The sequence below is a fragment of the Puntigrus tetrazona genome, unplaced genomic scaffold (assembly GCF_018831695.1).
Source record: "Puntigrus tetrazona isolate hp1 unplaced genomic scaffold, ASM1883169v1 S000000233, whole genome shotgun sequence".
NCBI lineage: Eukaryota > Metazoa > Chordata > Actinopteri > Cypriniformes > Cyprinidae > Puntigrus > Puntigrus tetrazona.
Genome location: NW_025047901.1, coordinates 169,581 through 194,899, shown reverse-complemented (window position 1 = coordinate 194,899; position 25,319 = coordinate 169,581). Strand labels below are relative to the sequence as shown.

Sequence of the window (25,319 nt, the reverse complement as noted above, 5' to 3'; positions counted from 1 at the left end):
ACGTTGATCTAAACGCAGAGACGTGAACAGACTTTGAGTTCTTCCTGAAAATTATATATATATATATATATATATATATATATATATATATATATATATATATATATATATATATATATATATATATTATATATATATTACATTATATAGCGTTATATGTCTATCATTTTGATCAATTTCAAAAAATTGCAGTAGTTACAGTATTGCTATCCATCTTACAGAACATTTAAAAACTATCAGATGAACTGAATGAAACTTTATAATGCTTCACCTGATTATACATTTAGTAACAATAAAAACATCTCTGAGCATGCATCTGTATATGTAGCTTCAAATAGACTATAGTATGATATTTTAGCCATACATAGTCTTACAAAGTCATTTGCGAACAGAGTTTTAATTTTCATTTTGGGGTGAACTAGCCCTTTAAAAAGCATGTAATGTCACACAGCGCCACCAGAGGGAGCAGAGCGCTGCATTAGGTTTTGCTCATTTTAATATTATTGCTAGATCCACGTGGACATTCTTCACAAATGTTCCCGAATAGTCAGGTCTGCTGAAATCCATGATTCATACGCTTTTTTGAAACATCAAGAGACACAGCTGAGGCAGCACACGAACAGAGAGACGAACGAGTGAAAGCAGGAGGAGCTCCACATCACTGGAGATCAACGACAGACCGAAAGTGAAACTAACTTGATCAACAACAACAGCGTGAACACCAGGGACCATCAAACCCTTTAAACAACAGAATACTGAGTGTAGACACGTCTGATACTCACAGGTGAGTGACAGAAAGAAAAGAGAGATTGTCCTGAAGCAATGTTTCTAATCTATTTAGTAGGGTTTATATCGGATCTCAGACGCTTTAGTTGTTCGCTGCGCTTCAGCATCAGTTAACTCTTTTTGTTTTTGCCCATTTTTACTCATACCAAAACACTGATTAATAACGACGCACATAGTGTTTGCCACTTTAAGCCATACCTTCCCTTATTAATAATTACACATCACCTGAAATTGATCGTCATTTTTAATTAATGTGGTTTGTACGGACACCCGAGGGAACCCTCCCCTGAGTACCGACCCCCCGAACTGCATTTCCCATCATGCCCCACACCTAAGACGGATTACCTGCCCAGGTGTAACTCATTACACCCTCTATACAAACTGTGCTCAGACTCCCCTTCAGTGAAGTCTTATCCTTGCTCAGGCTGGTAGTGCTAAGTGTTCGTATCCTACTGTTGCGGTCCCACGTTAATCTTGGACTTTTTATTGTTTGCTGCCTGCCCTTTGACCCCTTGCCTGGATTCCTCGGTCGCTCGCTGCCTGCCTCGACTCAAGCCTGGTACTGTTCATGATTCCGCCTCTGTCTCCGACATTACTGACGCTGTTGTTGACTTCCTGTCTGTTAGATCATTCTCAATAAAGAGCTTGCAAACGTCTTTGACTCTGTCACAATGATAAGAATATTCACTTGCATAACTATATGCAGGCGTTATGTATAATATATGTAACGACTGTATAGTTGTTGTTTTAATGGGGCGTGTATACGTTATTTGAACCTTATCTGAACAGCAGGTCATGGTTCAGATTGGTTTTAAATGAATGTTTCTCACACATGAGATTTAACCAATTTAATATTAATATTTATTTGGCTTTAATGATCAAGAAAAATAGGACATTTGTAATTTTACGAAAAAAAATTTTTTTTTTTTTAAAGAGTCAGAATCTTCACCAACATCAAAAAAAACTTGATCATGCATTATTGAACATGAGTGTATTAATGACTTACTATTCTCAAATGGTATTCAATAAGTAGATAATTAAATAATTTCAACTTATCTCAATATTTGGTAAATGGTCATGAAATGAGCTTTTATTTTACAATAAGCTTACTGTACATGATCTCATAACTTTTACACGCACACTGACCCTAAATGATGTCTCTTTCCAGCAATGTCGTCCTCCTTTAGTTCCCTGTGTGAGGATCTTCAGTGCTCCATATGTCTGGAGGTGTTCACGGATCCAGTCTCGACTCCGTGTGGACACAACTTCTGCAAGACCTGTTTGAACAAGTTCTGGGACAGCAGCCAGACCTGCAGCTGTCCGTACTGTAAAGAAACCTTCAAACAAAGACCCGATCTCAAGACTAACACCACGCTCAGAGAGCTCATAGGTCACTGTAAGAAGAAAAGTCCTGAGGTGCTGTGTGACATCTGTGAGGAGAGAAAGCTGAAAGCCCTGAAGTCGTGTCTGGTGTGTCAGAGCTCTTACTGTGAAACTCACCTGGAGCCTCATTTGAGAGTCACAGGTTTGAAGAAACACAGGCTGATGGATCCCGTGAGGAACCTGGAGGACTATGTGTGTCAGAAACACGAGAGACCTCTGGATCTGTTCTGTAGAGATGATCAGACGAGTGTGTGTTCGATCTGCATCGTGAAAGACCACAAGAACCACAACACTGTTCCTATAGAAGAGGAGAGTGAAGAGAAGAAGGTAGAAGTTACCCTAGTCATTATATTGAATGGCTTAAATCATGAGGAATGTTGTGGAGTAATGTGTGTGTGTCGTTCTCTCTATAGACTGATCTGATGAAGACACAGAAAGACATGCAGCAGATGATCCAGAACAGAATCAAGAAGATCGAAGACATCAAGCACTCAGCCGAAGACAGAAAGGTGAGTTTAAAATATTGCAATAAAATACATTTTAGGTAAGTGTTTACCCTCCGAAATGAGAGCTTTGAAGGAATAATGTGCTGTATTACAACATTTCTGTGTCGTCTTGTGACATCTGCTTTGCAAGTTAAACTAAACGAGAGAGAGAAAGTGTCCATCACTTCAATCCTTGAAACCTTTTATTCTGAAGGTATCTCTTTTAAGTGTCAAATAAGGAAGCATTCATGAGTTTAGAGAAGCATCATGTGTATTGGTTTCAGATATTTTACAGCGACTCAGGGTTTAAAGCTGCTGTATTCTGTGGCACAAGCAAGGTGACTGGCAATCATTTGTTTAAAACGTGATTTACTTAACATCAGCTTATTATTTGTTTTATTGAATCACACTGTTGCCCTAAATATCACCATGTCTGGGATTACCTGATCTGATACCTGAGATATCACACCCCTCCTCGACACATGATTTGAGGAATCGATCAGTACAAAAACAACGTTTATACTATAGTTGATGGATTCCCTTAAAAACACATGTATGAGAAGAGAAAAAAAATTGCAATGGTAACACTGATTCTTTTCTTAGAAAAAACATCGAATAATACATGGACTGTCTTGGTTGAGCAGAGAAACACAGAAAAGGAGAAAGCAGCCCGTGCCGAGCTCTTCGCTGATCTCATCCGCTCCATTGAGAGATGCCACACTGAGCTGCTGGAGATGATGGAGGAGCAGCAGGAAGCAGCGGAGAAACGGGAGCGAGAGCTGATCGAAGAGCTGGAGCAGGAGATCGCCGAGCTAAAGAGGAGAAACACCGAGCTGGAGCAGCTCTCGCACACTAAAGATCACCTCCACCTCCTACAGGTCAGTCGTGGTCTCTCTGATCAGTGATAATGCAGCATACGACGCCGTAACACTCCCCACGCTGAAGGATTTCTCCTCTGTCCTGCTGCAGATTCACTCATCCCTGAGCAGAAACCCCTGGAACCCCAGGAACCGGCCTGAGACCAGCGTGAAGACTCAAGAGACTCTGGAGACTCTGAGGAGAGCTCTGACTCAACTGAGGGACACTATAGATGACAAACTCACGCTAACCGGTACAGCAATACATAGAAACATGATGATGCACTCAATTCTTTAAATATAACCTTCAGATCTGCTGATGGTTTTTCTTGTCGTGTCTCTTCAGAGCTGAGGTGGATGCAGCAGTATGCAGGTACAGTGCTTTCATTCATACACTCACTGCTTCATTACTGCTGATTAAACAATGGGTTATTAAAATATCACAAAATATGTGTATTGTGAAGTTGTGACAGATATTCTGTTTTCTCAGTGGACGTGACTCTGGATCCTGATGCAGCTCGTCCTCATCTCGTTCTGTCTGATGATGGAAAACAAGTGAGACGTGGAGACGTTAGACAGAAACTCTCTGGGAAAAAATAAAGATTTGATAAATGTGCCTGTGTCCAGGGAAAGGAGGGATTCTCCTTGACGTATGACAGAGCTTATGTAGTACATTGAGTCAGAAGTCAGCCAAGAAGCATAAGGTGGTTTATCAGGCAATTAGATGTCATCATGTGATCGTTGTTATAACCTCCAAGAAACACTTTATACATTATATAAGGGGCTTTTCCTGCCATTAATGCATAGAACGTTTACTGCACAGGTCAGCAGAGCAAACACTAAAGCATTTATATATATATATATATATATATATATATATATATATATATATATATATATATCTTTCTCTGTCTGTAGCTGTCTGGTCTGAGTGGTCCTCGTCGTTCGGGTCAAGCTCAGTGCTGGAAGATGACTGCGAGTGCGTCCCTCACTGAAGACGTCCAGCTGAAGAAAGCAGAGAAGGTCTGGAGAGCGCCAGTGCTGCGCCGCGTCAATGAACACGACTCTGAGAGCCTGGAGACGCAGGAGCTGTTCAGACGCATGGAGAGCATTTTGAACAAACTGATGCCGCAGACGTTCCAGCCGCTGATGAAGCAGGTGTGCAGACTGAGCATCAAAACAGAGGAGCGTCTGAAAGGAGTGATCGATCTCATCTTTGAGAAGGCCATGTCTGAGCCCCTACGCTCCGTCGTCTTCGCTAACATGTGCCGCTGCATGATGGGGGTGAGTGTGACGCAAACACTGACCACGAGCAGCTCCTGAACCATCTAGATAGTGTTTTATTATCTCTCTCTCTCTCTCTCTGTCTCTCTCTTTCTCTGTCTCTATGTCTCTATGTCTCTCTCTCTCTGTCTCTCTCTCTCTCTCTCTCTCTCTCTGTCTCTCTCTCTCTCTCTCTCTCTCTCTCTCTCTCTCTCTCTCTCTCTCTCTCTCTCTCTCTCTCTCTCTCTCTCTCTCTCTCTCTCTCTCTCTCTCTCTCTCTCTCTCTCTCTCTCTCTCTCTCTCTCTCTCTCTCTCTCTCTCTGTCTCTCTCTCTCTCTCTCTCTCTCTCTCTCTCTCTCTCTCTCTCTCTCTCTCTCTCTCTCTCTCTCTCTCTCTCTCTCTCTCTCTCTCTCTCTCTCTCTCTCTCTCTCTCTCTCTCTCTCTCTCTCTCTCTCTCTCTCTCTCTCTCTCTCTCTCTCTCTCTCTCTCTCTCTCTCTCTCTCTCTCTCTCTCTCTCTCTCTCTCTCTCTCTCTCTCTCTCTCTCTCTCTCTCTCTCTCTCTCTCTCTCTCTCTCTCTCTCTCTCTCTCTCTCTCTCTCTCTCTCTCTCTCTCTCTCTCTCTCTCTCTCTCTCTCTCTCTCTCTCTCTCTCTCTCTCTCTCTCTCTCTCTCTCTCTCTCTCTCTCTCTCTCTCTCTCTCTCTCTCTCTCTCTCTCTCTCTCTCTCTCTCTCTCTCTCTCTCTCTCTCTCTCTCTCTCTCTCTCTCTCTCTCTCTCTCTCTCTCTCTCTCTCTCTCTCTCTCTCTCTCTCTCTCTCTCTCTCTCTCTCTCTCTCTCTCTCTCTCTCTCTCTCTCTCTCTCTCTCTCTCTCTCTCTCTCTCTCTCTCTCTCTCTCTCTCTCTCTCTCTCTCTCTCTCTCTCTCTCTCTCTCTCTCTCTCTGTCTCTCTCTCTCTCTCTCTCTCTCTCTCTCTCTCTCTCTCTCTCTCTCTCTCTCTCTCTCTCTCTCTCTCTCTCTCTCTCTCTCTCTCTCTCTCTCTCTCTCTCTCTCTCTCTCTCTCTCTCTCTCTCTCTCTCTCTCTCTCTCTCTCTCTCTCTCTCTCTCTCTCTCTCTCTCTCTCTCTCTCTCTCTCTCTATGTCTCTATGTCTCTCTCTCTCTCTCTCAGCTGAAGGTCCCCTCCACAGATGAACCTGGAGAGATGCTGAATTTCAGGAAGCTGCTGCTAAATCGTTGTCAGCGTGAGTTTGAGAATAGCACAGATGATAAAAGGTTTGAGAAGAAGCAGAAGGAGCTGGATGCTGCCACCGGGGTATGAACCACACACACACACACACACACACACACACATGAGCAGACTGGTATGTAGTGGTTAAGACATATATAGGTAAATATATTAACAAGAATAATATATTTTAAAAAATATATACATAAGTCAGTTCTAAAGCATGCAATGTATGTGTTCACATAATTATTTATATATTTGTATTTATTTACATAGTACAAATGTTAGACATGTTTTTTAATTTGACTCCTTCCTTTCTCCGCCCCTTCAGGAAGAGGAGAAGCAGAGGTTGAAGGAGGAGCTTGAAGACGCCAAAGACCGAGCCCAGCGACGGTCGCTAGGTAATATTAAGTTCATCGGAGAGCTGTTCAAGCTGAAGATGCTGACGGAGAGCATCATGCACGACTGCATCGTCAAGCTGCTGACGAAGAGGGATGAGGAGAGTCTGGAGTGTTTCTGCTGCCTGATGTCCACCGTCGGGAAAGATCTGGACTTTGAGAAGGCCAAGGTGACACGCTCATTCCATAACTTTAAATTATTATTATTTTTAATTAGTTTTAGTCTATTAAATAAAGACTAATATAAACAATAGACACAAAATCTTTTAAGTTTAACTATATTTAAATGCATTATTTTTTTCAATAATATATCATTGAAGACTTGTATTCTATTATTTTATCTTTTCAGCCCCGAATGGATCAATATTTTAACCTGATAGAGACAGTTATTAAGGAGCCGGAAACCTCTTCCAGAATCCGCTTCAAACTGCAGGATTTGCTTTATTTACGACGGATAAACTGGCAAAATATGTGATTATTTACTCATTTCTTAATTTATTTCTTAAGTTAATTGGGGCACAATATTCCAAATGAAATGTTTGGTTCCTTAATCTTTCATTTAAAAATAAATGAACTCTTTGACCTTAGTTTCAAGCTCTTTTCTGCTCACCATGGCTGCATTTATTGGATCAAAAATGCAGTAAAAAAAATTGTGAAATATTATTATGATTTAAATGTTAAATGTATAAATGTTATTTTTAATGTGCAGTTGAATTTTCAGCATCATTACTCCAGTCTTCAGTGTCACAATCCAATTTTAACACTGCCCAATATTTTAAAGAAATGATTAACTATGACTTTTCCTTCTTAATTTCTTTAAATCTTAATTAGCTGCTTATTAATAGTTAGTGCAGCAGTTACATACCTCCGCTGGATGTACATGATCTTATTACACGGCTTCTTGCCACAAAAGTAAATAAATACACAAAAAAAAAATTTAATATTTGAAAGCAAAGCTTCAGTAAAGAAGCCATGAGTATAAATAATTGTACTCCTAACATTGAATTGAGTTTTAATATTTTATTAGTCAACCAAATGCAGTTTCCAAGAAGAAAAAACGTTCCCTAAAAACAATCTTACCTAAAATTAATGCTTTTATTCGGCAAAAATGCATTCAATTGATTAAAAGTGAGAGTAAAGACCTTTTATAATGTTAGGATCCAAAAATCCTTTATTAAATCACTAGGGACCAATAAAGGCCTGTATTAGAATCACTGAATAACATCAAGCACGTTCATGCTTCATTAATATGCATGCTACTAAAATAATATAATAAACAATTTAACATAAGTTTAACATCTACGTATGCTCATAAAAGAAATATTTACGTCCATCACAAAAGCTCCGGCACAATGAATTAGACTTTTATTTAATGCTCATTTTAAGATGACTTGATCTATTTCGCTTACAGAAACTGTAAATGTACAATATTTTACAGTAGCATTACATGAAATGTCTCATTGGATTTATTAGCTTCTAAACAAATAATTAAGGAGTTTAGCAAAAAAAAAAAAAAAACATTTTACAGGTTAACATGGCATCTTTAGTCATCACATTAAAATTACAATAATTATTCCATCATGTTTTTGTTGTTTTTCTACACTCTTAAGTTAAAGGTAGAATTTATTAGCATGCTTTATGTAAATAGTCTCTGTTGCACAAATCAAGTCACTTCGATGAAGGACGTGATTCTGTTTGCACGCAAAGAATATTCTACAAAGCCAGTGTGAGTTTACATGATGTGCTTCGATGTTACCGTACAATGTGTTCAGTTGAACAGAAGACCAATTAACCAATGCAAGGTCATTAACTAAAGACGTTTTGACCAAAAACTGTTTCAGTTGGTAAACAAACCATAAAAAGAAATATGACTCCATCTTCCGGTCAAAACTATTCTTCACCGAATTATTAATGCATTAACACGTGGATACATTTACACGATTTTCAGTTTGCTTAATTCTTTTACTTGTTTAAAAAACATTGTGTGAAAAAATGCTTTTATGCTTCGCGGCTATTTTTGGTTTATTTTTAGCTACAGCAATTTGAGCTACAACCAAGTCTCTATGCTGTAAATATAAGCTTCTTAAGAGCTCGTGCTGTTGAATTGCTTTTTCAGTATGTTTTTGATCCAGCGGATATGTCTCTCAGAGAGGAAAGTGTACACGGCTGGTTTCTTGGGGTCACCGCACTCTTTTGACCCTGATACCAGTCCTACTATGTTTTTCTTGCATTCAAGTGGTCCGCCGGAATCTCCCTGAAAAACAACACAAGGTGGTTTTCCTTCATGCAGGTCAAAGGATGATTTCCTGAGGAGGCCACAGTGAAGACATACCCAGCAGATGCCTCTCTTTTCTCGCTTGGTTCCCGCACACAGCATGTCTCTGGTGATCTCGGGGTCTCTGTTGTAGAAGCGGTTACACAGATCCCGGTCCATCACCGTCACCTCTAACATTTGCAGTTTGTCCGAAGCTTTCAAGACTTCAGCATTAGCGCTTCCCCAGCCCGTCACGACACACTTAGTGCCAGGGGGAACGTCGTGCTCCTTTTTAGGGATTTTTTTAGCTTTCGCTTTCACTTTTTTGCTTAGCTGGGAGAAAAAAAGTCAAAGAAATGCATGCTGTGAAAAGCTCGGCCGCTCACCGTGTCTAAACAACAAGTACATTCAGCTCATCTTTACCTTAATGAGCATGATGTCATCTTGTTTAGTCGTGGCGTCGAATGTTTTCGGGGATTCGTAGCCGAGGATGCCGACGCGCTGACTGCCTTTACTCAGAGAAAGAGATCCTAACAGAACCGTCACTGATGAAACGGGTTCTCTGAGAGAAGAACAACGGATTGCGTCTTTAATTGTGACGATTATTTTAGTGGGCGGAAAAAATGGAAAACGAAAAATAGACATCACTGATTGCATGCTCTTGTTTATAGATTTAGGTTCTTTCCTGATAGAAAGAAAATAAACGAAACTAAAAAAAAAAATGACTACACACAAAAATCTATAAAAACAAACAATTGTTCATACAGTTATTTTAGGGAAAAATGCATCTCTTTTAAGAGGAATATACTAATATTACGCCATAACAAAATTACTAATATTACGAAAATACAAATTTATAGATTTATATATTTTCTTCAAAGGTTATATTACAAGTAAATAAGACTAGCAAAGAAAAAAAATACAAACAAAAATCAATAAAAAATAATTGTTTATACAATTATTTTAGGGAAAAAATTATTTTTATATAATAATAATAATATATAATAATTATACAATTATTTTTAGGAAAAATCTCTTAAGTGAAAAATACTAATATGCTATTACAAAATTACTAATATTACGAAAATACAAATTTATAGATGTATATATTTTCTTGAAAGGTTATATTACAAGTAAATAAGACTAGCAAAGAAAAAAAATACAAACAAAAATCAATAAAAATAAATGTTTATTCAATTATTTTAAGGAAAAATACATACATCTCTTTTAAGAAAAAAATTATTTATTTTACTCTTCACATTGATTTTTGTTCGTTCAGAGAGTTTTCTTACCGCAGGCAATGTGCTGCAGTTAAGACCCACTGCTCTTGAATCAGGATTCCTCCACACACATGCATCCGGTTCATCTGAATGGACACCATCCACGGCTGAGGTTTTCTGACGTCTTTGCCCCCAACGATGGACGCCTCAAAGCAATCTGCGAAAGAGATTTCAAAGTTGGTTGCGGACTAAATTTTTTCTTAATCAAACCGCACGTGTAAATAATTACCCGCCGCTCTGAAAACGGTGAATGCCAGGAAGCGATACAAGATCAAGTATCTGCAAACATCCATCTTTCTGCCTGTTCTCTCAACCTAAAATGTCTCGGTGTGTTTCTTCGGACTTTAAACTACATCAAATGCAAGGGCGCTGAGGAAATAAGTGCTTTTAATGCTTGTTTTGATTGCTTTGAGGTCAGAGCAGCATCAAAAGGTGTGAGTGTGTGTGGGAGTGTTTGCATGCAATGTGATGCATCCGTGCACATTTGAACAAGTTCACATTTAGGGCCTGCTAAGGCTCTATCAACAGAACCTGTGTGTTTGACCTACACCTCATTGTCACAGAGAACACTGCGGTATTATTAGATCATTTCCTCTTAAAATAAGTAAGAGTTCAGACTTCGCCGAAACAGGAGGCTAAAACGACGTTTTTTCACACCTTCAGAAGCAAAGTGTGAATCACAGCTTAAGATTTAAAACAAAGAATCGGGGGTTGATGTCTGTGCTGCAAACAAGCACTTTTACTTAAAAAAAGTAAAAAGTTTCTATACTTTCTTTGACTTCTTTCTTAGGACTTTCTTGTAAAAATGTAGGAACCCTGATGTAAAAATATTTAGGGGACTGATCGATAATGTTACATTACCGTATTATAATATCATAAAGTAATAATACTTCAGATGACACCAGTAATGCTTTTTTATCTAAGGTGTGTTATAAAAGTTACTTGAATCATGAACCTTCATGTAAGTCAATAACACAGAAAAACGTATGCATATGAATGGATTTTAGCTTTTCTGGGTTCATTGTGCAATATTGTACATGATCTCTTACACATTTGAGTTTCTCCAGTCATCACTCTTTGTATCTATACACTCTTGCATCATGGTGCATCATGGGATTTCATGCACACTAATCATAAATAATGTCTTTTTCCAGCAATGTCGTCCTCCTTTAGTTCCCTGTGTGATGATCTTCAGTGCTCTATATGTCTGGAGGTGTTCACGGATCCATGTGGACACAACTTCAGAAGATTCAAGACATCAAACACTCAGCATAAGTCAGAAAAGCGGGTTAAAAATATTGTAATAAAATACTTTTACATGATCATTATATATCATGTGCTAGATTAAGGAAGGGCTCTGAAGGACTCTTCCCCGTGCCCTAATGCCTTTGAAGGGTTTACCCTCCAGAGTGAGAGCTTTGAAAGAATAAAGGGTGTAGGGGACCAAAAAAGCTGTGCTGTCTTATAACATCTGTGTCACAAATTTAAAAAAAAGATTAAAGGAAATGAAAATTAATTATGAAGAGCCCTTTGAAATGCTTTTTTTGCATGTCAGGTTGAAGCTTCCCTTCAGTATGGCAAGCATAATTGTTCTTACTCTGATTTAGAAATTAGCGGGTACTCCACATTTCTCATTTGTCCATCGTCGTGTCCTTCTCTTGAGTCGTAGCTCTACGGAGGAACTGGAAGAACTTTATAATGAAATATTCACGACTACACAACTTTATAAGCTGCGCAAATCAAAGTTGCAAACCTGCGACTTCATACTCAATAAAATAGACTGCAGTTCCTAATATGGTATATCACTTTTATTCCCTACCACTAGATGGCAGACATGTAGTGATCAAATTCTAGACCAAAAGGTTTTTAAGGATTTAACAGAGCATATAAGTGCCCGTGTCATTGGTGTGGAAGCAAGTCATTCGTGAAATTTGTGAGAGAAAATGACCAAATAGCTAATAAAAAGTTGTACTGTGAGGATGTGTTGCAAATGATCCACCGGTTCTGACTCTGAAGGGAACTTGTTCCTCACCCCCAAATACCCCCCCTCATCAACCGTGTGAAGCCATCAGTGAGGACCATCAAAGTTTGGCCAGCGGGGGCTGACTCCACACTCCAGGACAGGTTTCAACACACAGACTGGAGTATGTTTGCTTCTCAGGCCACCTGTGGCTCTCATACGGATATAGATCACTACGCTTCCTCTGTTCTGGGTTACATCAACACCACCATAGACAGTGTTACTACCCAGAAACAGATCACCACATACCCAAATCAGAAGCCATGGATGAACAAGGAGATGCGCCTTCTGTTGAAAACACGCAACACTGCATTCAGATCAGGTGACGCACAGGCCAACAGCTCTTCCAGGGCAAATCTGAAGAGGGACATCAAAAAGGCAAAGTACTGCTACAAGCTGAAGCTAGAGAAGCACTTTTCCAACTCTGATCTTTGATGCATGTGGCAGGGCATCCTGGCCATCAGTGATTACAAACCCAACCCCTCCACCCCCACAGCACCTAATGTCTTCTTCCTGAACGAGCTTAATGACTTTTACACTCGCTTTGAGAGGGATAATAATGAAACGGTCACCAAGATCACCCCCTCAAGCGACCCACCCATCACACTCACCTCCTCAGAGGTGTACGCTGCACTGAGCCGGATTAACGCGCGCAAGGCTGCTGGACCAGACGGTATCCCTGGATGCGTACTAAGAGCATGTGCAGAGCAGCTCGCTGGGGTATTCACAGACATTTTCAACATGTCCCTTGCCCAAGCAGCTGTGCCAACATGCCTCAAATCCACCTCCATCGTGCCAGTGCCGAAAATCTCAAACCCAGTGTGCCTAAAGGACTACTGCCCTGTAGCACTCACACCCATCGTTATGAAGTGCTTTGAGCGACTAGTCTTGACACATCTGAAGGACTCTCTGCCTTCCACACTGGACCCCCACCAGTTTGCCTATCAAGGCAATAGGAGCACTGAGGACGCAGTCTCCATCGCGCTGCACTTCGTACTCACACACTTGGACAATAAAAACACTTATGCACGGATGCTGTTTGTTGACTTCAGCTCAGCATTCAACACGGTCATACCCTCTAAATTAATTACCAAACTTAGAGACCTTGACATTAACATCTCGCTGTGTAACTGGGTTATGGACTTCCTGACCAACAGACCTCAGCATATTAGGTCAGACCACATCCGCTCCACTACTGTCACTCTCAACACTGCCGTACCACAAGGCTGTGTGCTGAGCCCCTTCCTCTACTCCCTCTTCACCCACAACTGCAGGCCTGTGTTTGGATCTATCTCCATCGTCAAGATTGCAGACGATACTACTGTGATCGGTCTCATCAGCAACAACAATGAGACTGCCTACAGGGAGGAGGTCCAGGATCTGGTGGTGCAAAAGAGATTAATCTGCTCCTTAACACTACCAAAACCAAGGAGCTCATTGTGGACTTCAGGAAGGTGAGAAGAGGCACACATGATCCCATCCACATTAATGGGTTTGCTGTGGAGCCAGTCTCATGCATCAAGTTCCTGGGAACCCACATCTCTGAAGACCTGTCCTGGACCACCAACACCTCCAGCCTGGTCAAGAAGGCTCACCAGCGTCTTTTCTTCCTGAGGAAACTTAAGAAGAACCAGCTGTCCTCAGCCATCCTGGTGAACTTCTATCGCTGCACAATAGAGAGCATCCTAACAAACTGTGTCACAGTCTGGTATGGGAGCTGCTCTGTTGCTGAGCGTAAGGCACTGCAGCGGGTGGTGAAACCTGCCCAGCGCATCACAGGAACTCCACTTCCATCCATTGAGGACATCCAGAAGAAACACTGTTTGCATCGAGCACGCAGCATTCTTAAGGACTCCTCTCACCCTGCCCACAAACTGTTTTCCGTCCTGCCATCCGGCAGGAGATTCAGATTCCCCTGGAGTAGACTGAGGAACAGCTTTTTTACCAGAGCTGTCTCACTACTGAATTCTGCCCCCCACTGATAACCACCCCACCCACCCCACCCCATTAAAAAAAAAAAAAATAAATAAATAATTGCACTGTTTAACATTCACTGCACTCCACTGTACATATCCATTGTACATACTCTTGTAAATTTGTCTATACATATCATGTACAGTATATCCTGTTTGTACAGTTGAATCTAATCTAATCTAATGTTGTTTCCTTATTTGGTCATTTCCTGTTCTAGTTTAGTTTGATTAGTTATTTGTCCCCATGTGTTTCAGTTCTCCCTAATCGTGTCTGTCTGTACTTAAAGTCTTGTCTGCCCTGTTGAGTTTGTCGGCCCTTGATAGTGTTGGGTGCTAAATGCTTGTTAAACATGTGCTGATGGTGTGACACTTGACCTGAAAGACTTTCTGTTGTTTCGTTGAGGGCTGATTTCTACAACCACAGCATTTACAATGACAGTGCGGTGCACCTCACGTTTTAAACCGTGTTCAGTTTGGTTTGAACTAAGTCAATCAAATCGGCTTCTGGAAACTACAACAAATGAAAAATGAGGCTTAGCTACGCTAACAAACTACTAGCTTTTGAAAATCAGTTTAATTCTGAAACCGATACTATTTATGTTGAATTTTAGAAATGGAGCTAATCCCTACTAGTTGGTTTTTGGGGAGATTATCTAGAATGGTGTAGTTAAGACCCCCCTGCAGGGTCTAACTGCCCCGTGCAAACCAGCCGATTGATTTTTACACCTGTACACACAGAGTAAGTTTATTTCTAAGGTTAGGGTCAGGTGTGTAGTACTTATTTTTTTTGTAGCAGAGTGTAGGAAACTAAATGAACATTAATTGATGCAACCAATAAAATCTTTAGAATCAGCAAAGGAGTGGGGCTTGCACTGAAGTTGATTGGAAGGAAAACTTATGTGCCTGTCTGTCAATAGAAGGAAAACACCTTATTTTTTGTATTAGTGTTTTTTGTATTAGTTTACTGAACATCAAGCCGCAAATTTTAGAGCACTCACACAATAAGCCTTGATTAGACCGACAACCAGGACAGCTGATTTGTGGTTGCCTAGCAACATAAACAGCCACAGCACATAAACATAAACAGTGTGGTGCACTGACCTGATGAAAGCGTCCTTTCTGATCGGGGCCTAACTCAAATCAAATCAGCATGATAACTTAATACTGGAAACTATAGCAACGGAAAAAGATTACTAACTTAGCCAAACTTAGCCCAACTAGATAACTAACTTAGCCAAAAATAAATTACAATTACCTGAAACCGAAACCAAGATTAAAATAACTACTTATGTTGGACTTTAGAAATTCAGTTACTCCCTACTAGGTGATTTTTTTAGAGCGGTGTAGTTAGTATCCTCTAAGTAGGGTCTAATGTAAACCAGCCAGTGGACTTTTACACCTGTTCTCAAAGCTATTAAGATGACTTGTTTATTTCGACACAAAGCAAATACTGATCTTTGTTTTATTTTGACAATATTTTGACTGGACACACAGATCAAAAAACTCAAAAATGCACTTAACTTTATACTTTAACTTTAACTTTAGACTAACTTTAGACACACGTAACACCCTAAATAAATCATTAGGAGAGTTCAAACATTCATTCATGATTAGACTGCAATAAGCATTTAAATGTCATGACACTCAATGTTATCATTACCTGTTCACTGTTTTGTAGCCTGTTATTTGAGAATATCACATATAATGTATTTTCTAAGCTCAAGCTAACATGCTGTAAAGCCCCTGAGTTCTCAGCCTACCAAAAAAAAAAACCTCCAAAAAGCTATGCACGCAACCACCACTTCCACAAGATGTTGTTCAACAGAGCTGTGAAGATGGCGTGTGTTGTGAGATATGGTTTTCTGCTGATCGGTATCTGTTTAAGAAGCACTTCATTCGCAAGCTCATTGCTGCAAGGTATGGATATGCATATACATATTTTGTTATAGAGAAATGTTGCATTAGTCGAGACATTTAAGCGCACTCGTGCATATGAAAGGCTATAAAGAATACTTTATATATTAGAATGCTTTCAGATGCACAGTAGCCTGAAATTCAAGTGCATTTAAGATCTCATTGGTGGTTTTTTTTTCTCAAACGCAGTCACATCTTTAATGGAAGCTGTTGGGAACAACATCATCATCCGGTGCTCTGCTGATAAAACCTCCCAAGATGGAGTGTACATGTACAAACAAGTAGGAGCAAGTAAAAACAAGCAGGAAGTCTTCTACTATTACAAAGATGGAACTTTTCAACCTAAATCTATATGGTGTAAAGAAAAAGTCCAATTATATGGAACATATCACGACTTTAATGTCACCGTCTCAAATGTAAACACCACAGACTCTGGGTTTTACTGGTGTGAGTTTAATCTGGAAGACAAAAACAGAATTTTCTCAGTCACATGGTTACAGATAGGTAAGTGTGTCTCACACTTCATATAATGTACAGGTTTGGTGGTATGAGTAGGTTTAAGGGTGGATTTAAGATTAAGGGATTGGTCAGCAATAATTACAGGAATTAGTTACAATTGTATTTACATGCATTATACATTTTAAGTACATGAGTTTCATAATTACATATAAATGCATCAAATCATTATTTTAATTGTAAGTAATATTACATGCTAGTTTAGGCCACCTAATAAAAAGTGGGACCATCATTTTATTATCACATATAGTGTACTGTCATCAATATGATCGTAAAACATGTATGTGTGTTTAGTATGTTAATGGGAAACGTCTATTTAGACGCAGAGATTGAGAAGGACAGTCATTTCCTGATTAATATTGAATGAAAAATTGCACAGATGAAGGCTCTCATTCTCCGGCCTTGATATTTTATTCCCTCAGAAGAATTGGTAGATACAAAAACAAATAAAGCAGAAGAAGTAGACGAAAAAGTGTGCCCTGAAGATGTTCGCCATGAATGGATCCTCGTGTGTGTGATCACTGTGTGTGTTGTCATGCTGTTCATCTCTATCATCTTTGTGATTCTGAAGGTAAGCATTATACACATTATAGTCGCTGTTAAAAAAAAATCTAAAATCAAAACTAAACTTAAAAACAACATTGCGCAGCTACCTAAAATGCTGTTACGTAAACATGCGATGTGCAAACGGTAGCCGCTTGTGACTGATTGTTTTGCAATTCTTGCACTAACTTGTGTTTGTCCCAAGTTACAGCTTTTCTTGTAAAGTTAGTCACGGTGTGTTTACAGACCACAAGTCAAGAGGCCCTACGGTCTGGATACAGCTAATGCCCGCTAACGCACAGATTATAACCAAACATTTATATAGGTTTTCATCTGAGAAACAAAAACATCAGCAACTTTTCAAATAACCAAATGTTTTTCTCCAATCGAAAAAATGCTTTTATATCTGAATGATTTTTTCACTTATTCAACAATTCACTCGTTTTTGTCATCCTCAGGTGAAGGGGTGTCTGATGAGGAAGAAATACAAAACATCAACTCCTCCCTCAGACTCAGTTTACGAAGAGATGAAACAGAGAAATTTGGTCGACCAGCCCAGTGCACTGACTTTCATCAACCCTGAATATCAATCTTGTTTCTCCAATTAATACGTTTCCAGCCGAAATGAACACTACAGGCAGCGTTTTCATACACAGTCACGATTACATCTCCATGTGTTGGGCTCTCCAGTTTAGTCCCCGGTCAGATTGCTTCCCACACATTTGGGTACAAATTACAAATGAAAGAGCTGAAAGATAAGAAAAAGAAGCTGAAATGGTGTGCTCGCAGTTGCATTGTTGCGTGACATTCTCCTTTGTTCACACTCTTGGTGTGTTTAAGAGTTATAGCTCTACTCACTTGGCATTTAAAGTCAGAATTGTGGTGACGGGTACAACACCATAAAAATAGGCCAACAGTAAACTGACTGACAGAATCATATCCCACTCCTCTGTTCATAAAAGCAAAGCTAATTAGTTTTATTGCAAATTTTAAACTATACACTGTAAAAACATTGGGTTAATGTTTGCACAGTATTTGATGTTTGTTTCTAAACTTACTTGGTACTCTTTACCACTTAACCTTTCTTTGCAGTTGTGGTCATGTCTTTCCTCTCAGTAACATTACAATGCATCAAAACAAACCACGCATGAACATGTTTCATGCTCTGACTAACAATTATGAAGTTTAACAAGTATGTTGTGTGTGCAGATGCATAAAATGTGTGCTGTTTTATTATCCAGGTTGTTTGCATTTTTAATGTAATGGTTATATGTATTTGATTTAGTATATCTTGTCTCTGTATCGTTTAAAATAAAATGAAAAGGTACAATTCAACAAAACATTTAATTAACTCATTATTTGGGTTTCTCATACACTAATGCTTTACAGTAATGCACAGTATATTACCAAAATTCTTTTAATTCTCAGAATGCAGTAATTCTCCTATAGCAGTAAGCAGTATACAGCAATACACAATAAAAGCACTATATCGACTCATGCATTTAGCTTGAGACTCACAAAATTCTTATGCTCTCAAGCCACACATCTATTTTTGCACACAGAAAAATGGCCCTGCCTAATTCAGTATCTATTTTCTTGGCGTGCCAAAAAAACAACTGCAGACGGTGCTAGTCAGAGTGCTGTAGATGAGTGACGTAAGCCAATCAAAAACTCAAAGAAGGGCTGGGCTTAACCGTTTCAGCGCCACACACATTTAACTCCGTACCGGACCGGAACCGTTCGACCCCAACCTCACCCCCGTCTAAGGTTTTAGCTTTAAAGAAGCGCATGCTTTCTGGAAGCAAAACACAAAACTTTCTTGTGCTTTCGATCAAATGTGCAACGGCTAAATCACATCACACACATGCTCAAAAAAATAATAATAAAAAATTTAAATATGAGCCTCTACTTCCCATTTATTATTTATGCGCAGTTCTTCACGAAAAAAAAGTGATCACGACAGCAGAGTTACAATATCATGATCAAGTCATTTAACCATCATAACCAAATTAGGCTACATTTATTTTAATATGAAATACTTCAACACGGATATAACAGTCACTAAATGATCTTATCTTCATTTTGGCCTATATTTGTATACTCTCTATACTGTTAACTCTGCTAAACATTAATTAAAACTGGAACTAAACTACGGGCTATGAAATCAAAATAATATACCGTTTATATAGCCTCTCAGAAAACTCCCTGTATTTAGTTGATGTGTGCTGTTATATGTGAAACATGTCAAGAAATGGAAATTGTGGATCATGAGGAAGTGGAGTTGCGTCATGCGTGTGTGTGTTTTTATAGTTGATGCATCGGATATTCGTTGGACAATATGCCATTAAAACAAACATTCGCAGACAACAAAGTAACAAACGTGTACATTTTCTGATACAATATGATTGTTAGATAAGATATTGTGTCCTAGAGTAAATCTAGCAAATATAGCGGCAGTAATGTAACGCTGTGTCAAAATGACAGACAATTAAACGTGACTTAATAAATACAACGTTCAATACTCACAATGCAAAGCGAGTGAACAGTTAGGGAGAACTGGAGGTTTTTCTTCTTAAAGAGAGGAGTCTCAAAGATGGCCGCCGACTGGCATGACTCGTCTTAAAGAGGCTTTGGTGTGATGCAGATGGCACGTTATTTTAAAACATCACAGAGCATTAGAGTTGACATTCAATTGACATTTAAAGTCAGAACAGCGGAGACACGTACAAAACAAAAACCACAGGCACGTTCGTCTGTTCCGGGCAAAAAATGAACTCGTTTCACGTCCAACATGTCATAAAACACACATCTTATGAAAGAGTTCTCACGTGTTTTTATCATGAGATCAGTCTTTAATTAATTCAATGTGAATATCAGGGTTATATATTCGAGATGCTGTATATCAGGAGGATGACTCTAATAGTTGAAGTGGGAAGAAATAAAATATTTCTTTAGTTTATTTTCTGAACTGACCGACAGATTTCACTCCTCTGTTCATAATAATGGCGATCAAATTGCAAATTTTAAACTAACCATCCTCTGATGTTCATTTCTAAACTTAGTTACTACTTTTAACCACCCCTTTGTCATTGTGGTCTTCCTTTTAATATCCTTATTAACCACACTGAGATGTTTCATGCTCTGACTAATATAGAAGTTTAAAAAGTATGCTGTGTGTGCAGATGACGTTTTTTTTGTATTATATCTTGTCCCTAGGTTTATGGGATGTTGCTGTGAAGTATTTTCGGTATAAAAGTACGTGTCAAATTTGTGCTGGTCGGACGAAGCGTGAACATTGAGACATTCGCTAATAAGATTGTTCAGTAAACTCTCTTACTTTTTACCATCTCTTCGTCTCCTACTTCTGCTTTTCTCTGGCTTTTCTCTGTTGGTGTCTTTACCATAGACTGTAAAATGCTGTCTAGTTGGTTTGTCTCTGGACTATCTGATATTTTCTGGTGGGATCTGGTGGATTCTGTACGTTTTTTCTGCTATGGAGACCCGATCTATCAGTTTAGAGATTTCTGAACATACAAAACTATTAATCACGAAGTCTGGTTCAAGTAGACAGCGATTATTAGGAATCACCCAGTAAGTACACACCACTGCATTTTCCCTCAGAAATGAACACTAGAGGCAGTAAAACAGGGCTTGTTACTGTAAAAAAGAGTAAAAGAGCACTTGTTACTGTTTTCATACACAGTCACGATTACTTCTCCATGTGTTTGGCTCTCCAGTTTTGTGCCGAATCCTGACCCGGTCAGATTATTTCCCACACATTTGGGTACAAATGACATGAAAAACATCACTTAATCTAAAAGATGAGAAAAGCTAGCTAAAACCGTGTGCTTGCAGTTGCATTGTTGCATAAATGTTCATACAAAAGTGTTTAAGGGTAGCATTGGAGTTACACAAAACACACATCCACCGACTGGCTGAATTATATCCCACTCCTCTGTTCATAATAACGGCAATCAAAGCTCATTTGTTTCTTTGCAGAAGTTAAGCACATTTGCAGAGCAGGCGTTTAAAGAAAATAATAAAAGTGCAAGTAAAGGTTTTGAATTTTATTGATAAAATGCATCATAATGGGTATCACGTGTAATCATGATCGAATCAAACTTATTTGTATTGCATATTAATTACCTACATTTATATTCATTTAAAATGAATGCTTTATTATTAATGTGAACTAACCTTGTGCAATAATGGTATAGTTATGTATAGAATAATTGTAATACTCTAATTATCTATGATTATTCAACTCAAAAAAAATCAGACGACTCTATCTTAAAAAATGTTTTGCTGGAGCCCTTTAATTTGTGAGAGAGACAGTGTCAGAGACTCTGAGAGAGAATGACGGCCTCTGCTGGACACTTTTGGACACGATTGATTCTCTATTACCGTAAATGTGAGAGCACTCTTAATTATTTGCATGTTTATAATGTGTAAATGAATCTTTCTGTGTCTTCTCATCTTCATCAAACCGTCCACAGCTGCTGTTTTACTGTGAAGCATCAAATCCACCGAGGAGGCCAGAGAAGATCAGGACAGAACGATGACAAATACTTCTAAAAGTTGTTTGATTTGAGTCGTAACAGTATTTTTTAGAGAATTAACGAAATATTTAAGTTGAATATCATTACTTACGTACAATGTATAATGTGGATATTGAAGGAAGATCACTTAGACATATCCAACCAGAAGGGGACCGAGTCCGGTGAACGTCAGGGGTCAGTCGATGCCATCAAAGCCTTCATCATCCAGGAATTGTCTGTTCTCTCTGAACACACAGAGCTGTTATCGTCCTGCTCCTGGAGGAACCCAGAGCAAACTGGGCTGGTTTAGCAGACTGCTAAAATCTCTTCATCACGAGTCCAAAGATCAGTCCAAATACAAACAGACACACGATTACAGGGATGAGTTTCTATGTGTGAACACAGGAGGAGCTCTGACATCACTGCAGTGAGACTCAGAGAAAGTGAAAGTGAAACTTGATCCGCAATAATATGGATGCCTGCAATGATCAGTCTCCATAAACAGCAGAATATTTAGTTGTTTAAAGCCCCTCGTGAACACATCTGATACTCACAGGTAAGGGATAGGAATAAGAGAGATCGTCGTGAACTTATGTTTCTAGTTTAGTAGGGCTTATATCAGACTGGAATATCCCTTTAAAACACTGATGCATGAGCTATAATAACACTGATTCTTACGAGAGGTTTTACACTGAGCTGCTGGAGATGATGGAGGAGCAGCAGAAAGCAGTGGAGAAACGGGAGCGAGAGCTGATCGAAGAGCTGGAGCAGGAGATCGCCGAGCTAAAGAGGAGAAACACCGAGCTGGAGCAGCTCTCGCACACTAAAGATCACCTCCACCTCCTACAGGTCAGTCGTGGTCTCTCTGATCAGTGATAATGCAGCATACGACGCCGTAACACTCCCCACGCTGAAGGATTTCTCCTCTGTCCTGCTGCAGATTCACTCATCCCTGAGCAGAAACCCCAGGAACCCCAGGAACCCCAGGAACCGGCCTGAGACCAGCGTGAAGACTCACGAGACTCTGGAGACTCTGAGGAGAGCTCTGACTCAACTGAGGGACACTATAGATGACAAACTCACGCTAACCGGTACAGCAATACATAGAAACATGATGATGCACTCCATTCTTTAAATATAACCTTCAGATCCGCTGATGGTTTTTCTTGTCGTGTCTCTTCAGAGCTGAGGTGGATGCAGCAGTATGCAGGTACAAAATATCAATATCAGCATGAATGATGTGTTTTTAACAATGTTTGTGTGTGTTTCTGATGTGTTCTGAAGTAAATTAATCTTAATTTTATTAATTAATGCAAGTCTTGGTCTTCTCATTAACCTATCCCATAAAATTCACGCACTTTATACCTTAAGTTGACTTCAGAAAGCCAACTTACTGATCTTCTATTCAAACTACTTTTTATTCTATCGAAGGGATATCAGAGGATTGGAAAAGACACACTGAGAACCAGGAGGAACACGGGTAAGTACAGGAATTACTGAGAGTAATGTCAAAGTGTCCTCTCTTTTTTTTACTTCTTAAACCTTGTTCAGACTTTCCAAACTTTCTGGTCAGGCTTTTTCAAGCCAACTTAAAGTTTGCCTCGTACGGGCCTAGACTTGCTGGTTTTGTTTCACCATTTGAGAAAATGTAATATTTATACAGTTAATTTAATTAACATCCACATACAGTATATTGGTCCCTGAATTAATATTATTTAATATTTTTAATATTATTATTATATTTAATATATAAATTGTGTCTTATTTTAAGTTAATTCAACAGAGTCAAAACATGATACTTGTTATAATCACGTTCTGATTATATATCTTTAGAATGTCTTTGCTTTATTTATTTTACATTCACCACGAATACATGAAATGTTTTACAGTAGCCCTGTTGTTCATCGTGTAACGTCACATCAGCTCCACCAGAGAGCACTGCCTTCAGCATTATCTGTTCACATCAGCCTGAGCTTCAGAGGACGGTGGAGGAGTGCAGCCAGCAGCTCTCAGCTTTCGGTGTGTGGAAACCATCAGAGAGACCAAAATAGAGTTTCTTAGACAGCACATAGATGGCTGATGACATGAACAGGCCCACAATGCCTCTCTCACATATACTGCCCATGCATTCGGGCACCACTTAATGGATAAAAATGCAAAACTTACAATCTCACCCAGTGGCGCTTTCCTTCATTTTTCACTTTGTAAAGAAGGATTTTAAAAGACTCATTTACTCGTTTTAAGTTAAAAAATATCTTAATAATGGACGTGTCTCTTACAAATACACACCTTTTCACTTCTCCAGATGTTAACTGATAGACTGGAGAGGTCTGTGTGGTTTTTGTGATGTTTTTATCGGCACCCATTGAGTGATGCAATGCTGCATTGCTCCAGATCCGATGAAGAAACAAACTCATCTCGGATGGACAAAGGGTGCACACAACTTCAGCGCATTTTCAATTTTGAGTGAACTATTTATTTAGCAGAAGCCAGTCACTTAATGGCATCACCCAACAGGAAGTGACATCATTATGGAGGAAGTATCATCGATGGATTTTTTAATTTTATTATTATTATTATGGGTTGGTTGGTTTGTGTCTCTGTAAAAATCAAATTCTGACACAAATCAAAATGTTATTATTGATTCAATATGTTGATTAATAATACGAAAAGGATAACTAATCAAAATAAATCATCTAATTAATAGTGTTAAAGTATTCTGTACGTGGGCTATACGCTTTTATGCTTCCTATATTAAATGCACATTCATTTAACAAAACAGCATTCAGCTACTTGACGTGCTGCCCGCAATTCATTAGTTCTATGTGTGGACCCGTCTAGAAGCAGATTCATCACAGTATCAGAAGCTCTCAGAATCAGTCGTGAGTCTGATGAATCGAGTCACATCCATAATGAGGAGCTGCAGATGTATTGTGGGATTCTTTATGACTTCTGGGAATGAACACTTTAGAGTATAAACCAGGAATTAATGATCTTTGATCCACATGAGATAAACTTCACCCAGCCAAAACCTGACACAAATTAGCAGTAATTTAATACAGAGCGCCTGTCTGGAACCATAGAAGCACTTTAGACGACTGAAATACGCTGTGTGTGTGTGTGTGTGTGTGTGTGTGTGTGTGTGTGTGTGTGTGTGTGTGTGTGTGTGTGTGTGTGTGTGTGTGTGTGTTTGTGTGCACAATAATTGCCGACTGATTGCTCTCAATGGTCTGTCCAGTGAAGACAACAGAAAGACTATTTTGATCATATCTTCAGTTCCGTGCAGACAGTTTCAGGGTTGATGCTTGTTCTGTATAGGAAGTACACTAATGTAGCTTAGCATTACTAGTAAAGATTATAATATGGCATGCCTTAATGGATTTTATGCAAAAGATTCACATTAAATTACCTTTTTACTTTTCTGCGTGTTTCCTTTATATGCTTTCTCGTGCAAACAGAAGCCTGGCAGGCATTTGATTGCGAAGCAACCTGGAAAACCCAAGCTGTAGAACAGGTTAAATCACCCCACTGACATACTATACATCTCAAGAAAACACTCCGCAGTCGTGCAGAACACCCAAACAATTCCACAGCAATACTTAAGACCACTTTGAACCGTGGAGCAACAGCTTAGAAATGCCCTGGCATAGCAAATAAAACAATTACACCCATTATATGTTAAATCCAACAGGTGCAATGAGATTAACATACTGTATACTGCAATCTCTGAACCATGTGACATCTAACTAAGAGCCACACGAGCAGCAGCATACATTTAGTAAAACGTAAAGCAAGTATCTTTTTTTACAAGCTGCGATGCATGATGGGAACTTGCACAACATTGTGCAATGTAAAATAGTTCATTTGAATAGATCAAAATTGTTCAGAT

At 39.2% G+C, this 25,319-nt stretch overlaps 3 protein-coding genes across 5 annotated transcripts; 2 read left to right on the top strand and 1 right to left on the bottom strand.

Moving 5' to 3' along the window:
• Positions 1-472: 472 nt before the first annotated feature.
• On the top strand, positions 473-6,979 carry LOC122333274 (eukaryotic translation initiation factor 4 gamma 1-like). Of its 2 annotated transcripts, XM_043230822.1 has the most exons (12): positions 473-784; positions 1,342-1,345; positions 1,955-2,496; positions 2,583-2,678; positions 3,299-3,532; positions 3,624-3,765; positions 3,858-3,884; positions 4,002-4,066; positions 4,430-4,795; positions 5,938-6,081; positions 6,326-6,562; positions 6,742-6,979. In XM_043230822.1, exons 3-12 carry the CDS (start codon positions 1,957-1,959, stop codon positions 6,865-6,867), a joined length of 1,977 nt encoding a protein of 658 aa, XP_043086757.1. In that variant the 5' UTR covers positions 473-784; positions 1,342-1,345; positions 1,955-1,956; the 3' UTR covers positions 6,868-6,979. The 2 variants fall into 2 exon arrangements, with proteins under 2 accessions (XP_043086757.1, XP_043086756.1); XM_043230821.1 differs by lacking the exon at positions 1,342-1,345 and having other exon boundaries at positions 475-784.
• A 418-nt stretch (positions 6,980-7,397) lies between these two features.
• LOC122333286 (granzyme K-like) lies at positions 7,398-10,316 on the bottom strand. 2 transcript variants are annotated; one of them, XM_043230832.1, is made up of 5 exons: positions 10,156-10,316; positions 9,939-10,083; positions 9,070-9,208; positions 8,725-8,979; positions 7,398-8,646 (listed from the first exon to the last, which is right to left on the bottom strand). In XM_043230832.1, the coding sequence occupies exons 1-5, from the start codon at positions 10,217-10,219 to the stop codon at positions 8,476-8,478; spliced, it is 774 nt and encodes a 257-aa protein (XP_043086767.1). In that variant the 5' UTR covers positions 10,220-10,316; the 3' UTR covers positions 7,398-8,475. The 2 variants fall into 2 exon arrangements, with proteins under 2 accessions (XP_043086767.1, XP_043086766.1); XM_043230831.1 differs by having other exon boundaries at positions 7,398-8,979.
• A 2,068-nt stretch (positions 10,317-12,384) lies between these two features.
• Positions 12,385-18,246, top strand: LOC122333280. The gene is made up of 7 exons (XM_043230826.1): positions 12,385-12,619; positions 13,004-13,118; positions 13,221-13,332; positions 15,638-15,836; positions 16,023-16,337; positions 16,772-16,920; positions 17,351-18,246. Exons 1-7 carry the CDS (start codon positions 12,385-12,387, stop codon positions 17,498-17,500), a joined length of 1,275 nt encoding a protein of 424 aa, XP_043086761.1. The 3' UTR covers positions 17,501-18,246.
• Positions 18,247-25,319: the final 7,073 nt, after the last annotated feature.

Bases quoted from the DNA above. Each gene is read 5' to 3' on its own strand.
- LOC122333274 (XM_043230822.1), top strand. From the start codon at position 1,957: ATGTCGTCCTCCTTTAGTTCCCTGTGTGAGGATCTTCAGTGCTCCATA. The intron at 4,067-4,429 runs GTGAGACGTGGA...CTCTGTCTGTAG, and splicing joins TGTCTGATGATGGAAAACAA to CTGTCTGGTCTGAGTGGTCC. The intron at 4,796-5,937 runs GTGAGTGTGACG...TCTCTCTCTCAG, and splicing joins TGTGCCGCTGCATGATGGGG to CTGAAGGTCCCCTCCACAGA.
- LOC122333280 (XM_043230826.1), top strand. From the start codon at position 12,385: ATGTGGCAGGGCATCCTGGCCATCAGTGATTACAAACCCAACCCCTCC. The intron at 16,338-16,771 runs GTAAGTGTGTCT...TTATTCCCTCAG, and splicing joins AGTCACATGGTTACAGATAG to AAGAATTGGTAGATACAAAA. The intron at 16,921-17,350 runs GTAAGCATTATA...TGTCATCCTCAG, and splicing joins TCATCTTTGTGATTCTGAAG to GTGAAGGGGTGTCTGATGAG.
- LOC122333286 (XM_043230831.1), bottom strand. From the start codon at position 10,219: ATGGATGTTTGCAGATACTTGATCTTGTATCGCTTCCTGGCATTCACC. The intron at 10,084-10,155 runs GTAATTATTTAC...TCTCTTTCGCAG, and splicing joins CACCGTTTTCAGAGCGGCGG to ATTGCTTTGAGGCGTCCATC. The intron at 8,980-9,069 runs GTAAAGATGAGC...TTTTTCTCCCAG, and splicing joins ATGACATCATGCTCATTAAG to CTAAGCAAAAAAGTGAAAGC.